Below are 17058 nucleotides of genomic sequence, written 5' to 3'. Positions count from 1 at the left end.
CTTCCATCTTTTCTGTAGTCTTCTCTGCGACTTCTGGAAGATCCTTTTGAAGTTCCCAAAGATTCACTGTTCCTTAGTAATGGTGGTGACTCATTAAAATCTCTTTGGTTCAATAATGAAATTGAGAATATGGTAGGCAGATCGATACCTGGACTTCTGGAAGTTATTCTCAGTTGCTCCATCTTAGATATATACAATTACGTTCTCCAAGCAGTGTTTCCAGATGAAGATATACCACTCAGTAGGAGTTACGGCACAAAAAGAAAATTCAGTGCATTGAATGGAGAAGAAATCAATGACAAATATGTAGATCAGAAGCCTGGAAAGCCTGTGAATTCTGGTGAAGAGCAGAATACTTTTATTTCATTGTGCAGAGGGAATCAGATTTTGTTTGTGAATGTCCAGGAGTCTTTAAAGAGATCCCTAAGTATGGGACAAACAGGAACTGAGTTAGGAAAATATCCTTCAACATCTCATGATTTAATTTCACAGGAAGAGACAAAGCCCAGTTTTGTTCAAAATATGACAAGCAAAAGCTCTTTTACAGTTATGGAGAAGATGGATGGCACAGAAGAGATTAGCTCTATCCCAAAAATTTCTGAAGATGACAATTCTGTGAGAGTATCTGAGAAAATGAAGTTATGTGTCAGGTGGAAGTCAGACACTGGCAAATGTGTGGATGCTTCACCTCTCATTGCAGTATTACTTCTCAATCAGTCATCTGCAACTGTCTACATTGGATCCCATTCTCATAGAATACAAGCAATTGATCTCTATTCTGGGAAAGTGAAATGGGAACAGATTTTGGGAGATCGCATAGAATCCTCAGCTTGTCTCTCCCGTTGTGGAAATTTCATTATAGTGGGTATGTTTTTGAACTTTGGGTTTTTAGAAATGAAACGAGGAGAGGGCCAAGTTTGCATTGGCCTTAGGATTCACACTACTATTTCCTTTTTCCAGCAGAGATTCTAGAGGAACCCATGTGGCTCTTGTTAATAGTACTTGTCAGGTTAACATTTAAGGACTCCCTCACAATTTAGATCCAATTGTCAGCCCTTGCCCAAGTCAAAAAGCATTTCTACTTTGACCAGACAGTGTCTGTGGTGGCTTTTCCCCTTAGAGGGCTTTGTACCTTCTGCAACTTCGACTTAGAAAGAGAGCCAGCTTTTGGAATCCAATAGAATCTATTAGATCTGTGTATGTTGCTAGGATCTGGATGCTTTCCAGCCTTGCAAGTCAGTACAACACCTAAAAGCTATAGGACAATGAGAATTTTAATAAAAGTATAAAATAATGTTTTGTTTCATGTTAGAGATAATTATTACCAGAGAATGCATCATTAAATAATAAATTTGGAAAGGCTAATGAAAAATATTTTGGGTTTTTTGTTACTTCATTGTTGGAAGGAAGGAAGAAAATAACATTTATATAGCACCTATTATATGCCAAGTAGCATGTTACGCCCTTTACAGATATTTTCTCAGTTGTAATATAGGGAACTTTCACTGAGGAAACTTATGACAATGCAACTGGGCAGCTGTTCTTGTAATTTATAATCTTAGAGAGCATCTTTGGAGGGCTGAGCAGTTAAGCCAACTTGCTTCAGAGGTCAAATTTGAACTCACATCTTCCTGAGTGCAGAGCTCCATCTCTGTCCATTATCTTGCACTATCTAGTAAAAAATGTTGCAGAACAGTAATGATTTAAAAAACAAAACAAAACAACAACTTATCTTAAAGCATTCTTACCAGCCTTTTCTTGTTTTTTACAGCTGGGAAAGAGCAGAGTTTCAAAATGTTTGTAGCTCTGTTCCTCACCTTTTGCTATTCTAGTTGAATTGTATTTAAGTTATAACTTGGATACTTCTTTATTGGAAACCTCCATTTTTAAAATTAAAGAAAACTTTGTTATTAAGATTAGACATTTCCTCTTGGGTTTGGGAAGTAATTGTCTGGATACCATCAGAGGAGTTTCATATTGTCTAAGTAGGTCCTGGGATCATCTATCTGTTTACTCCACATGCTTTCATAGACTTTCACTCAGACCACTCATGTATAGAAGGAACAAATTAGATTAAAATTCCAAGACAATATAGCTGTGGAAAAGGAGGCAGATAAACTACTCTAGAGAGTGGCTGTGGTAATAGCTAAGCTTATTTTAGGGATTGTGAACTGTGAATTTACTTGACCAAGAATTTTTCATGAAATAACCCTGACCTCTGATTATCCTAAAACCTCTTCCCTCCCTCCCCCAACTCCAAGACAATCAGGGAATGGTATAGATTTCAAGGACTTAACCTTTCCTAGTAAATAACTTAGCTGCTGGCATCAGTAGTACTGAACCCCAAATGTGAAGCCTGCCTTCATTTCTGAGTTAGAAGTAGTTGCAGTATCAAGACTTCTAGCTTTTCCTTGATTTCTAATCCAGAATTGAGAGTTCCAGAATGTTCTCTTATATGATTTGATTATTTTGACCACTGTTGTCTTAGATTATCAACTCTGATGGGTCTTTCTATAATAACCAATATTAGCTGATACTTTATTATTCATAGTATTTGTTTTAGGGCTAAAGTAAGAGATTGGCAATTAAGTACATTCTGTTATTAAAATCACATTTTTCTAGAATTTTATGGGTCAGTGTTTTATACACACACACACTCACACACTCACACTCACACACTCCAGTTCCCTATCATCTGGATGTCTCACTAGCTTCTGACTATGTACAAAATTGAGTATGCAGTCTTTTTTTTTCCCCAAAAATCGTTTGTCTTTTTTCCCCAAAACTTGTTTTTCATTCTGATTTCACTGTTGCCAGCTACTCAGAGCTTTGACTCTTCCCACATTTGTCCCATTTGCCTCCATTCTTCCTTTGATTTTCCTACTGCTGCTACATAATAGGCTTTTACTATCCCTATGGACTTCAGGAATCACCTAGTAGGACTCTTCCCTCCTCTCCCCAGTCTATATACATGCTGTCCTTCACACCACTGTCAAGACTTACCTCCTTTATGCATAACTTGGCTTCTGTATGAGTTTTCTCTATTCAGCACCCTTCAGGGGTTCCTTGGTGCCTGAGGAGTAAAGTTCAGGCTTTTTTGTCTTTAAAAGCCATCCACAAACTGAGCACTTTCCTCTGTCTATTTTCTCTCATGTAACTTCTTTGCACATACTCTGTGCCCCAACCAAATGGAATTTTCCTCCGTACTTTCCACCTACCCCACCTCTGTGCTCTCACTCACACTGTCTGTCTGCTTTGCTCAGAATCCTTCTCACTCTCACCTCTACCTGTTGAATTCCCACCCATCCTTTAAAGCCAAACTCACATGCCATCTCTTGCAGAGATCCTTTCAGGTCGATAATGATCTTTTCCCCATCAACCTCACCTTGCACTTCCCTTGCATCTTCCTGCTGTGTTATTATTATTCTAGCTATCCTCCACTAAAATTAAGGTCAGTGGAAGCAGGAACTGTCTCTTATCTAAATTTCCATTTTTTACTCAGCCCAGTGCTCTCCCCATTACAGATGTTTAAGTTAGGAGTTTTGGGGAACTGTGAATTATCTACATATGGACAAACTTTTTCTTCAGTACGCAGTCTCCTTAAAAGGCTTCATTCAGAGCCCTCTGAAGTTAAGGCAGTTGTCAGATATGTGAATAGCATAAAAGAGCATTGGTCTCTTTCTGATTTTTCTTGCTAGGGAGGACCAGATAACATCTGATTGGGTCAGGTGACTGTGTCAGCGTCAGGAGCCCAAGAATACCTAGAGAACTTTGGCTGTGAATTTTCACAGGTTTTGTTTTCCAGTCATGTATCTAATGTGTGTCTTCCTGTTTCCCTAAAGGCTGCTATAATGGTTTAATTTATGTGCTCAGAAGCAGTAATGGAAAAATACATTGGATGTTTGCCACCAAGGATGCCATTAAAAGCTCTGCAACCATGGATCCATCCACAGGTCTTATATATGTGGGATCTCACGACCATCATGTATATGCATTGGATATTTATGTAAGAATTTACCCTAGTAGTCTCATGTATAACCAACACAATTCATTAGTAGGGTAGAGGGTGTGAAACCATTAGTGTAGTTGTGTCTGTTAGAAGAAAGGGAACTAATAGGTGGGTGGTTGTTGCTTGTTTGATGTTATTTCCAGAGTTTAATATAGTGAGAGAAGAGAAAGATGTAAGTGATCTAAGAAAAATAAGGAGTTAATATACTCTTTTAAAATGTTTAGGGGCAGCTGATGTAGCTCAGTGGAATGAGAGCCAAGCCTAGAGATGGGAGATCCTGGGTTCAAATCTGGCCTCAGACACTTCCCAGCTGTGTGACCCTGGGCAAGTCACTTGACCCCTATTGCTTAGCCCTTACCACTCTTCTGCCTTGGAACCAATACACAGTATTGATTCTAAGATGGAAGTTAAGGGTTTAAAAAAAATGTTTACAGAAATTTTAGTCTTTATCAAGTTTTCCCCAAATAAATTTGGTCTTCCAGCTTTGTCATATGAAGCTTTTAGAAAGATTATCTTGAAGGGATCTAGGGATCTATTAACCTTTACCTCAGAAAACCCAGTGTGTATATTCTTATATTTGCAGAAGGAGACCTGTGTTTGGAAGTTAGCTTGTGAAGGAACTGTCTTTTCTTCACCATGTCTGAGCCTGGTTCCATATCACTTATATATTGCTACACTTCAAGGATTTCTCTTGGCCTTAAATCCAGTAGGTATAAAATGATCGGAGTTATTTTATGACTTGTATTTTAAAAAATTATACTCTTATTTGAATTTTGAAGTCTAAAGGTATAAAGTAGTTTTCTGATTCCAGATACTACTAATACAAAATCAACTAAAGTGAGAAAATCAGAAATACTGTATTAAATTTTTTTTTATGATCACAATCTTTTTATTCTATTTTTAAAATTAGTATTGATTAGATAGACTCTTTTCATGTTTATTTTGGGGTCTTGGGACTTTCATTATTTCCTAACCAGGTTTCTTTCCTTTTTTAAATAATTCTTTTGTAGCTCTCAGTTTTTAAATAAATGGCAACAGACTAATACATTTTTTTTTTGTCTTAATAAATTCCAAGACAGGGGGCATCTGGGTAACTCATTGGATTGAGAGCCAGGCTTAGAGATGGGAGGTCCTAGATTCAAATCTGGTCTCAGACACTTCCCAGCTGTGTGACCCTGGGCAAATCATTTAACCCCCATTGCCTAGCCCTTACCTCTCATCTTGCCTTAGAACTAATGCATAATATTGATTCTAAGGTGGAAGGTAAGGCCTTAAAAATAAACAAACAAATAAATAAAATAAATTCTAAGACAAAAGAATGATAAGGGCTAGGCAATTGGAGTTAAATGACTTGCATAGAGGGTCACACATCTAGGAAGTATCTAAGACTAGATTTGAAACCATGACTTAAGGCCTGGTGCTTTATCCACTGTGCTATCTAGCTGTTCCAACAGACTAATAATTTACATGCAACTGTTTCTGTATTCATATTCTAGTTACATTTATAATTTCAGTCCACAAATTATAAGGTTTGGTGTTTTATGCTTATGCTTATAAAAGGATATATTAGTTTGCTTTGTAAATGGTCCAGCAGAGACCAGTGCACTAATATTTATTAGTGTGAATTTTTATTATTGTCATTAACAGGCTACTGGAAATAGAGTTTGGACATATTCCTGTGGAAAACCTCTTTTCTCTTCCCCTCAGTGCAGCTTACAATGTGTTTCTGTTGGTTGTGTGGATGGGAATTTATACTGCTTTAACCACATGGGACAACTGGTAAAAAAATTATATAGTTTTCTTTTAAATTTAAAAAGCATAGTAGTTATATAAATAAATATATATATATAATAGAAATAAAAGTCTAGATGCTATTATTTAAACCTGTAACCATTAGAACACTTGGCCTTCATATTCCCCCCCCTATTTTAACTTGTTTAAAAAATGGATTTTATGATGCTTTTTATCTTCTCTTATAACCATGGGCAGATAGTTTCCCCTTAGTCTTCCTCTCCCCATCATTTAATCTTACTTTGCAATAAAGAAAAATAATTAAGCTAAAGCACCTGTTATGGTGTATCAGATAGTGTGTATATAACATTCTGGCCTCCTAGTCCCCTATAGATATGCTGTAACTGGGATGGAGGAGGTATTTTTTATTATTGATTTTTCAGTGATTCAGGGTGATTTCTTTTTAATGGGTTTCTGTTTACATTGTTGTCATTGCTTATTTTGTATCATATCATTTTGTTTAAAATCTTCCCAATTCTATGAATTCCTTATATTGGTCACTTTACAGGTTTCTGAGTGGCAAAATAATGCTATGGTGGATGCCAAGATTCTAAAGGGGAACTATTTTATTATAATTTTGCTTTTGTTTGTGAAACAAACTCCCAAGAATAATAATGAAGTCATATGTAAAAAGAGTCTTTACTTACCAGTTGCTTTAATAGAGATCTTATGAAATTGCAAGGAGAGAATGAACTGTTAGAAGAGGCCAATGGAGTGTTAAGTCATCACCCTTTCATAGAAAGGACGCTAAGGGGCTAAGTGACTTGCCTAAGATCATAATAGTTGTGGACAGAACTGAAGCAAAGAGCTGTATACATGTCTGGACTCTGAACTTGTAGCTTTTTCCATTAGACATTGCTTTAGATTTCTATTGTTGCTTCATTTTCCCCAACCACTTAGTCTCCAAAAGCAGCTTAGTCCACATGCTGGGGGACATGGGAGGTGGAGGGGGAGATGTGCACATACACAGACAGTTCACTATGGAAAGATTTACATTAAATGCTGCTCAATTTTCAATTTAAATTCTTTCTCTTCTCCAAATCCAGGAAATTAATGCCAAGAAACTACTTTTACAGTCTAGTGCAAGAGCATGTTCCAAATGAACTTGTATTATCTTACGGTTCCTATGGCACCTTCAGTAAGAAACTTAAACGTCCTAGATGGACCTTAGATTGTTTCCTGTGCTGTAGGGAGTAGGGAGTATAGCCCAATTTGTTCTAAGCTTTGCCACTGGAACAAGAGTTTAATATAGATGGTCAGTTAATCAGGGAAATCCAGTGACACGTATGGATGTCTCATTAAATGACTATGTTAAGACCTCAAAAACACTCTTAAGGCTATTTCAATATATATAATATGACATGAGCTTGGGAGATGGTGCTTTTGATAGCAGTTCCATATTACACTTTTTCACTGAAGTTGAATATTAAGTAAGTGACATTTATCTTTAATTCTCATTCAAAACTTGCCTGTAGAACTTATGAACATTTGGGTTAAGATTAAATTTAGAACTATAAATAGATTGCCTCTTATTTTTTCACCCTCTATAGGTTTGGCAGGTCTCTACTAATGGACCAGTCTTTTCTTCCCCATGCATCTCTTGTTCAACTAAGCAAGAAATCTTTTTTGGCTCCCATGATTGCTTTGTCTACTGTTATAATATGGAAGGATATTTCCAGTGGAAATTTGAAGCGACTGCAAGTATATACGCAACACCATTTACTTTCCGTAATCACAATCTGAGCAGTGAAATGTTACTAGCAGCAGCATCTACAGATGGGAAACTATGGATTTTGGATGCTAAAAAGGGACGGTTAGAAACAGTATATAAGCTTCCTGGAGAAGTTTTCTCATCTCCTGTGGTCTGGCAATCAATGCTTATCATTGGGTGTCGAGATAATTATGTTTATTGTCTGGATTTGTTGGCTGTTACTGAAAAATAACCATCAAAAACAACCAGCTTCTGATCCGTCTTCAATGTTTTTTTTATCAATACCAAAAGAACAGAAATGATTTGTTTTACATGTACAGAGTTGTGCTTAGGTACTGTCCCTATCAAAGATATTTTGGCTAAAAAATAAATCTAAAATGATTCACTAAGAAATGACCATTTTGAATTTCCTCTGTCTGGCAGGCCATGGTTATTGCAGAAGCCATTGGAAGAGCTGGTTCCACGTACCATGCTCACGAATAGCTCTGTTTCCCTTTCGGCATGTTAGTAAATATATGGCATCAAATATTTCAGTTAAAAAGATCTTGGGCCTGGAAATGGAGACATCAGTGACTTGTGCAAAGTCAGAAAGATTAGAAAAGGAATTAAAAAGGAAACTAGAATCTTTGATTCCCGGTCTGGGCTATTTTTCTATGTATTCGATTTAGTGATCTTTTTGCCCCTACTATTTTATATGTAATAAATGTGTGTGTTTTTAAGGCTTGTTGAAAAGGGTAATATGGCAGCATTGTTTGCTGGTAGGCTATTTGTTTATTCTTTCTCGATAAGATTTACAGCACGCTTGTGTTTTTATGATCAAGCACGTGGGATTTTTTTTGTAAGTGAACAGGGTTCCTATATTAGGAAGTAAGATTACTGAATGGTTTCAGTTAACCTATTCTTTTTCATTTTCTCCTTTAATAACATTTCCTCCATGAGGACTATATTAATTTATCCTTCTCTGGGTTTTAACTCCTTTTGGGGAGGGGGATTTAACTCTTAATTTAACTTGAAGGTTCTTACACATGTCTTGTATGTTAACTGAAAGAAAAGTGTAATGATTTAAAAAGTAAATTCTCAGTTACTTATCCTGAATTCTCTCAGCATATTATTCAAAGTCATTTCCTAACAAAATGCCTGTGAATGTAGCCACAGTAGTGATTCAAACAATAGTAACAGGATCTCCTGCTGATTGTCTTCCCATCCTTTATCCCTACATTGTCAGTCCACCATTGTGAATAAACTTGTTCCTGCACAAATTCCTTGTAAAGCTGTTTGGGTTTTATGGGTAGCTACCTTGCCAAGTTCTTGAGTTGGTTTCAGGGCAGAGTTAAATTCCAATTCAGATTTCTTTTTATTGGTAAGTGTCAAGTTCCCTTCCCCCAACCAGTGAGAACTTTAATAAAAGTTACCAAAAATGAAAATATTATAAGTTTTTTCTAGTTAAGTACCTGCTCCAGGTAGATTTAATGGAATTCCATTTTCAGATAGCCAGTGAAAACACTAGATAAAAGCTGTATTTTGAAATGAGATTCTTTTGCTACAGAATCACTTACAGATTTTTTTTATTGAAAGACCTCCTTCCCTTTCCCCCCAACCAGTAACGGACAATTTACATTATAACCATATACGACCAAAATCTATAGTTAATATTAAAATTACACTGATGTATCTTACCATCATTTCTTTACTTGATTTTATTGAAAAACATTGCAGGGCACCTGTACCTTTCTAAAGATTCTGCTTTCAAATAATTAAGTAAAACTAAATAAGAAAATTCACATACTGTACACTTGCTGACTGGATTATAATTTAGTAGGAATTAATGAACTTGTATAAGAAACAATTGCACTTGAAAAATTAAAAAAGTAAACAAAAACTCAGTTATACATGTCTTCTAATTTTATACATAATTCTATGAACAAAGGTTAATGATATATAATCTTGTCAAAAGAAGAGTATGTAAATGGTTAAAGGTTAAAAATAGCAACAACAACACACACCCCAGTATATTCCAAAGTGGTCATCAATTTTTAAAAACATTTTTACTGACTTGAACAGATTCATCAGTAACTTAAAGACAAACATACATAATTCCCAACTGTTGATCAAAAATGACTCCAACAAAAGTAAAGCAAAGTAACACTTCATTGGTATTTAGTGCAAATTTGGAGTGATTTTTTTATACAAGATGTGAAACATGTACACTTTAAAATTGTTCAAAGCAAGTATTGTCAATGACATTAATTTACCCATATTTTTTAGGCTGATTGGAAGTTGTTCACTGGATTTGTTTTTTTTTAAATAGGGTCTGCTTAGTTTAGTGATTCTTTTTATTTTGGTAGGTTTTTTGACATCTCAGTTTTACCCTAAACTTTTGCAACAGTGAAGAACTTCCTGACATTCTTTGTAATGATTTGTGCCTCTTTCCTTTACCAAGCTCTGACTTTTGTGTGATTGAAAGCCAAGAACACCACTTCCACAGAGGACTCAGTATAATTGTAGAATTTTAGACCCCAGATGGAGATTTTCATTAAGAAACATTATATTAGTGGGTAAACCAATTGAAATCAACAGATGCATTCATCTACAATTTTAAAAAATGGGTATCGGAATTAAGAACATGCAGAGAAATATCAACTGCTTCTTAATGTCATGAAACTAAATTTATAATGACTAACCACCCGATGGTTCAATGTATGAGAGTAAACTCAACTTGTAAGAACATCAACTACTTCATTTTACCAAACACATGCCAGTTGCCACAGCCAAGGAAAAGGAGAGTGCTAGCTAGTTAGTAAATAACTTTGTTTCCATCGTTACTTGAGACCAAAGGATACACTGATCACACACTGCATACTGAGGAGGCATAAAAGAAAGTAAGGATGAATGTGGATAATAGTTTTTGTTGGAAGAGAATCCTATCACATTTCTGAAGGACCAGAATATATCTTTAGGAATGAGGATCTACAGGTAAAGGGAATAGGTAGGCACCATATATGAAAAATTGTGGCAAAATTTTGATCTTTTTGGTATGTAGTAGATGCAAAAGCAATGAAAACCCCCCACAATTCCTTGTTTACACATTTAGAAGCAAAACAAAACAAACCAGAACCTGTAAGATGAGTTTCAGCTTGTAAGACTAAGATTATTTTTAAGGTTGCAAGGTATCAGTCTTGGAAATTAATATCCTACCGAGTGACTGCAATTTTAAATGGCTAACTTGGGAAACCTATTTTAGTCTGCATTCCTTGAAGAGATCCCTAAATGTGAACAAGTTAAACAAGGTCTGTAGAGATCTAGTCCAATGCCTTTCTTCTCATTTTACAGATAAAGACGCTTGGTGGAATGACTTCCCCAAGACCGTTGCCAAGGCCAGAATCATTTTTTTTTGGATGAGCATAATTAGAACAGCCTTTCTTTTCGATTCCCTAAATTAAAAGGCTGCTTCGGATTGATTTTTAAAGATGTTTTGTTTTTGCGGTCCCTTGCCTTTACCAGCTGTGTCAAATCAGTGTTAGCTCAGTGTTAAAAGGCAGGGCATGTGCATTGGGAAGGCATTGAGGGTGAGGAGGAGCTTATGTGTTTTTGAGGTTTGAATGGATTTGTCCTGCTGGAAACTTTCATTTGAGGAAAAATTAATGAAAATCAGATAGAGGCATAGAAATAGGAGTTTTCTCCCAATTCAGAAGTCTGTGAGATTTGAAATAAAGGAAGAGGCCTTAGAGCCACACCACTCCTCCTTGCTGCCAGATGTCCACTCCATGTATCTCTTTCTGTGGACACATGACCCTGTCAGCACCTTTAGAAAAGGATAGATACCATCCCAAGCTTTAGCACAATTTTGTGTTCTAAAAGGTTATCTAAGAAGTGAAAATAAACATCAAAAAGTGGCTAAAGTACATATTATTATTATTGGGAGAGAGCTAGGGAGAGGTAATTGGCCTGGAGCTCTACTTTGACCCCATGGACAGAGTTTTGTCTTCAGAAATGGGAGGCTTTCGGGGCCTTAAACCCTACCCTTGTGCAAATGCTTTGTTTATAGTGAATTACATAAAGAAACAACAATTCTGTTATTTTGGATCCTGTAGGACATGCTTCTTTTCCTGTTCAAGTTCTTCACCCCATGTAAAAAAATAAATAAATAAAAAGGGCAAAGGAGGAGTTCTCAGTAAGCAATACAACTAAGCACAAGAGACTACTTAATAATTTGTGGACAGTCACTCCAGGCCTTTGCTTTCCTTTTGGCCAAGGCCAGCCAGGCTGGTTCTGTTGACACCGGGGCAGCATCTGGTGTGGAGAATCTCTTTGGGACTTCTTTCATCAGTGATGCAGGCATAGCAGAATCCGAGATCTCCACTAGGTTTAGAGAGTGGTTTGATTTTTGGGGGAGGAAAAAGAAAAGGGAAAAAATCAGTACAATGTAGATAATCATCCTATATCAGCACTCTTTGCCATCTCATGCCACGGCTGTGTAGAAGCTTATCAGAAGTGTGAACGTGGGGAAGAGAACTAGAGTTAGCCAGAAGGAGAGAATGCTGAACATCTCTTACCATGGGATAAGGAAATCCTTAGCATGCATCTGACATACAGAAATACACAGCTCACAGTGCAGCCACCTCTGATATTTCTGAGCCTAATTTCCAAGATCTGAAATTCTACAGGAAGAAACTTTGCATGTTGCTAATGAGAAATGGGTCAGTTTTGTCGTTCTGTTCACACAACCAGTGAATTCTTTCAAAACAAAACCCAATTAATAGATTCAGTTCAATTTAAATGATCATTTCAGAAGACGGCAACAGTCTTACTGACTTGACTTAACTCTTATTTCCCAGAATTAGGCAGAGAAAGGTTTGAAACGAGGCTGTGCCCGGTACTATCTTTGGGGAATCTAGCTCTCTCAGGTGCATCCAGTGTGGCATTTTGCACCTCCTCCATCCTGTTCCTCATTCCTCATGGATTAGTAGATTTGGTCCACTTGTCTTTGCTAAATAATGAGGGGAAAACCCTTTGCCGCCTACATTTGTCTGAAGAAAACTGCTTTGGAGAGTGGCTTGAAAATACAGCAACCAGGACTTTCTGAGACGAATGTGGCAAGGCTGGCTTACAATAGCTATCTTCCAGGACAGCCTCATGTGGAGTGACCAAGGTCAGTGTACCAAACCAGGCAAAATCAAGCATTAAACCTGCAATGAATTGTTTCTTTAGACTCCTGAGATCTTTCAGGAATTTAAAAGGGATAAGTGCCAAATCTTTATACTTGGGTTCAAAAAAACGACTTGCAAGATGACAGAAGTCTGAGAAATATCTGGGGGTTTTAATGGATTTTTCTGAATAAGACCAATGTGGGACTTTGTTTTGCTTCACTCTGCCTATTTGTTATAAGGTTTAAAATTTCTTTCTATTGGGGGGAGATGGTAGACAGAGGCAGGGATAAGGCTAGGGGTCAGCCTCCTTTCCTCCAAATGAGAAGGGAAAAGAATGGAGGGATGGAGAGAATCGCAGCCGACCGAATGCTTTTAGTAGTTGCATGTTAAATTTGTTATATACTTGGAAAGGGCAAACTGCATGGTAGAAGATTGCATTTCTGTTCTGCCTTGTAGATGGAAGTGTTTGTTTTGTTTGCTTTTTAAGTTCTGAACTTTACAAAATGGGGGGGGGAGGGAAAAAAGATCAGGGTTCATATAAGTAGCCTAGTATTCTCTTTAAAGGTCTCCCTCTAATAGTAATCCCCAAAGATGGGTTTTATGGGACAGAATGCCATTTGCTTATTTATAACTCCAGAAGGTTTGATCTACTCTAAACACATGACTTTGTGCTAGTTCATATGTGCTAACTGATTAATGTGTGTATGCATTACTTGTGATTGTGCAGCTTCATTAAAAAAAAAAAAAACCAAACACTCAAAGATTATTTGACTGGAGCTCTTTGGCCCCACAGGACAGATCTAGGAGGAAATAAGTATAAATTCCAAAAAAAGACATTTAAGCTTGATGAAAAGAAAAACTTTCTAGTAACTAGAAAGGTGGTGGAAGATGTTTTAGAAGGTAATGAAGACCTTTGGAGGTCTTTGACATCCACAGACAATGGATGGCCACTTTTGCATAAGTTGTAGAGAAAAATCTAAACAATTAATAGCTGTCCTAATGGCCTCCTCCTAACTAAAATTTATGGTTCTGTTATCTTGAAAGTGGGGCAATTGTTCCCTTTACTAAATGAGCAAAATCAGAATAAAATGAATACTTTATCCTATAGGTAACGCTTGCATTAGAGGTTGTCAAGGGGACAGACTAGAAAGCAGTAAGCAGTTCTGTTTCTCAAGTTTGAAAAAAGAAAAGCAACAGGAGGAGTTACTACCTGTGACAGACGTAGGGAGAGTGTTGGATTTCTTCAGCTGTTCTCTGCGCTCTAGCCTGGACACAGCTGTCTCAATCTTCTTCTCGTCTTCCTGAGCAGTAGGTTTATGGAAGGAACCTATTCTGCTGATATTGCTGCTTTCAGGTTGCTGGCTGCCTGCAGCCTGGAATCAGAAAAGGGAAAAAGAAACTTTTATTTTGAGGAGGTTTTATTCATTCCTGGTGGCCCTTGAGCAGGGCTCTATGTACTGAAACCTGCTTGGAAGGTCTAGGGAGTTAATGATTACATTTTCAATGTGAGCATTTACACCTCAGAAATTAGCTAATGCTACAAATTGGGAATACTTTGTTTTGTCAATTGTCTAGACTTGAGAAAGTGATGGAGAAAATATTTATAAAACAGATTAAGCTTAAAAGTTTGTACATCTGTGGGTGAAGAAAGGTCCAGTTGTTAAACACTTGCCAGCACAAGCCTTCCTCTAGCTCCCCCTATCTATCCCCCAATCTCCAAATTTAGATGGTTAAGATAAAAACAAGAACCGTAGATTCCCTGCGAGTTCTCCTGCTATCTCCTTCCCACCATCAGCGAGGCAGTGAAAGATGGGGATCTGGGCTTTTTGGTGGTTAAGTCAACTTCTTTATCTCTTCTCTAGTAGTATCCTCTTGAGCATCTCAGTACAAGATGCCTAAGAAGGGAAAATGCTTTTCTTGAGCCGGTAGAGCTAACTAGAGAACAAGATCTTCTAATCCCACTGCAGAATCAGAAATTTCTTTCTGATATTCTCTTCCTCCAAATGTAATGATTAAGAATGATGCTATGCTAGTACTCTGCCTCTGTGGAATCTTAACCAATTAGGTTACTGTCTGTTAAAATCATCTTGATCTCCTGGTATAGGTATTTTTCCTGGTTTAATTTTTTATGTTCTTTTTTCTGCCCAATTTTTTCCCCTGTTCCTCTCCTCCTGCCCTAACAAAAAGGAAATGCTAGTGGAGGTTCAGAGCTGTCGCTTTTAAGTGGATGTTGGGCCTAGCATGTCATGAATGTAGGGACAACTTTTAGAGGATTCAAGATTGAGGATTTCTGGGTGCTAATACAGGATGCACAAAAAAGTGAGCTCAGTGTAAAGCTTAAGGGCCTACAATTCAATTCTCTCCCCCCTCCCCCCCCACCCCCATGTGTTACTCTGCACAAGGTACCACTCTATCAGAGGGTCTACTTTCTACTTACATTTTCTTTCGATAACCTTTCTGCCTGTTTGGCCTCTCTGGCTTGCTTTCTTTCCTCTCTGGTAGCTTGCTGCTCCCTGAATCCTTTTTGCTTTTGTAGTGCTAATGTAATCCACTGTGGCTGGGCAGTGTCAGGTTTTTCCATCGATTTAGAGCCTTCTAAAGAGTGCCAGCTTTGAAGCACTGGCTTTTCTGTGAGAAAGAACAAAGCAAAGAAAGACATGTTTTGCAATGAAAGACCTTCACTTCATCTCTGTCCTCCTAGAATGCAGAAACAAGGCAGACAGATTCTGAGTCAGTGCTTCAACTGATTTCGCCTCAAGATCTCCTGAATCACCTTTTCTAAGACAAAAAAGACATGACATCAAGGTGAAGAGAACCTGGGCTCCCCTCCCTAAACTCTTACTCGTTCAAAGGATGTGTGATTCCAGCAATGTGAGAACTCCTTACACCAAGCAAAGGACTAAATCCTTGAACTGGCAGTTTTTTTGAGTCTCTGTGACCAGTAAAAGTTGCCACAGGGTGGCTGGGGATGAGGCAGTTAATTTTGTTAGGCTCTTCTGTGTCCACAGTGCCGGATCCATACTTGAAATCTTTCCAGCTTGGCAAGTCAGAGTAATTGTGCTCCTTTAGTAAACAGGGTCCACCTCCGTGCCACCCTGAGCCATCCTCCCCAAACTGGCATTTAAAAAATAGCCTCTGTGTAGTGCAGCATGCACAGAGCACTGTAGAAGACCTCCTGAGGATCACCTAATCTGATTCACTTATTTTAGAGCCCAGGAGACAGGCCCCAAAAGGTTAGAGGATTGACCCAAAGTGACATCAATCTAGGTGGGGGTGGGGATGAGACTAGCACCCAGGACTCTTTCCATTATATCGTGCTGTCTTTCTGGAGTGGGAGAAAGATTGCTGATTCAAGCTCCCTTGGAAGGCCTTTCTTGGCTATAAGGGGAGATGTAAAGATCTGGGCTCTTGATTGGGGTGTGCCTGTGCTTTGTGCCAGCTTATGGGGTGGTAGGGCTGGGCAGCCTCTTCCTTCTGTGCCTAAGTAATCACCGGACCTGTGATCCTTGGAGCAAAGTGTCCTCCTGCTCTGGACTTCACCTATACTTCTTTAGTTAATCAGCCTTTGTACTCTGAGTCTGCTACTTTAGGCTCTTCTCTTAGGAAAATAGTTTTTGAGCTGATATGGTGGCATTTCCCATGGTACTGTGATACCCGATTGGTGTCTCAGGGACAGTCCTATGTATTATTCTAGGAGGAATAACCTCAGCTCTACTAAAATCAAGGTTCAGACGTCTATTTCCCCCTTGACATCTTTTTCAGTATTTGCCTTTCAAAATGCAGGAGCTGCTTGTAATTAAAAAAATCTCCCTGAGGCAGGCTAATGGAGGCAATTAGTCTTTATTTGCTTCTACCCTTCTTAATTTTAGAATAAAAAATACAGTTTTAATACTTCATAGTAAACATAGTGAGCCAAACTGACAACTAATAAAATTGTTCCCCCTGAACCTTCTTTAATGAATGAATAAGAAATTATGTGATCCTAAGGCACACTAAGTTTCCTTGAAACTGTTTAACTCTCAAGGAGATTCAACTTGTCCCCTGTAATGCCACCATTGGTTTAGTTAGTAAAGCCTCTCTACATAAATTCAGTAAAAGTAAATGAGTTTCACCCAAGCTGAATAATTAAAAATTCTAAATTACTAGAGCACAAACTAACAAAGTTTTACTGTACTTCTATACTATCGAACATAGGCAATTCAGTTTAATTCAACAAAGATTTATTGTCCATCATATGCACTGGTGATGCAAAAAATGAAAAAAGACTTGGTCTCCATCCACAAGATATTGACAATGCAATAGGAAGGATTGTGGAATGGTACATGAAGTGTTCAGAGTAAGAATACATGTTCAGATCCCCCTTCTGGAAATAGGAAGAATCTATTTATTAGTTGCCTCCT

The 17058-nt window shown here is 37.7% G+C and overlaps 2 protein-coding genes across 15 annotated transcripts in view; one reads left to right on the top strand and one right to left on the bottom strand.

Moving 5' to 3' along the window:
• The window catches only part of AASDH (aminoadipate-semialdehyde dehydrogenase), a 37166-nt gene extending 28396 nt beyond the window's left edge, over positions 1 to 8770 (top strand). For 3 of the 4 annotated variants that reach the window (XM_007496422.3, XM_007496421.3, XM_007496423.2), the window contains 5 exons: positions 19 to 865; positions 3843 to 4006; positions 4593 to 4715; positions 5657 to 5788; positions 7351 to 8770. In XM_007496422.3, coding sequence (XP_007496484.1) covers positions 19 to 865; positions 3843 to 4006; positions 4593 to 4715; positions 5657 to 5788; positions 7351 to 7743 — 1659 coding nt within the window. In that variant the 3' untranslated portion in view covers positions 7744 to 8770. The remainder of the gene's footprint in view (positions 1 to 18; positions 866 to 3842; positions 4007 to 4592; positions 4716 to 5656; positions 5789 to 7350) is intronic. The other variant, XM_056802652.1, reaches the window with a different exon arrangement.
• A 289-nt stretch (positions 8771 to 9059) lies between these two features.
• CRACD (capping protein inhibiting regulator of actin dynamics) overlaps positions 9060 to 17058 on the bottom strand; it is a 309702-nt gene continuing 301703 nt past the window's right edge. For all 11 annotated transcript variants that reach the window (XM_007496414.3, XM_056802651.1, XM_056802647.1 and 8 more), the window contains 3 exons: positions 15096 to 15286; positions 13869 to 14031; positions 9060 to 11870 (listed from right to left, as the gene is read on the bottom strand). In XM_007496414.3, the coding sequence (XP_007496476.2) occupies positions 11710 to 11870; positions 13869 to 14031; positions 15096 to 15286 (515 nt within the window). In that variant the 3' untranslated portion in view covers positions 9060 to 11709. The remainder of the gene's footprint in view (positions 11871 to 13868; positions 14032 to 15095; positions 15287 to 17058) is intronic.

Source organism: Monodelphis domestica, chromosome 6 (genome assembly GCF_027887165.1).
Source record: "Monodelphis domestica isolate mMonDom1 chromosome 6, mMonDom1.pri, whole genome shotgun sequence".
NCBI lineage: Eukaryota > Metazoa > Chordata > Mammalia > Didelphimorphia > Didelphidae > Monodelphis > Monodelphis domestica.
This window is presented reverse-complemented; position numbering and strand designations above follow the sequence as displayed.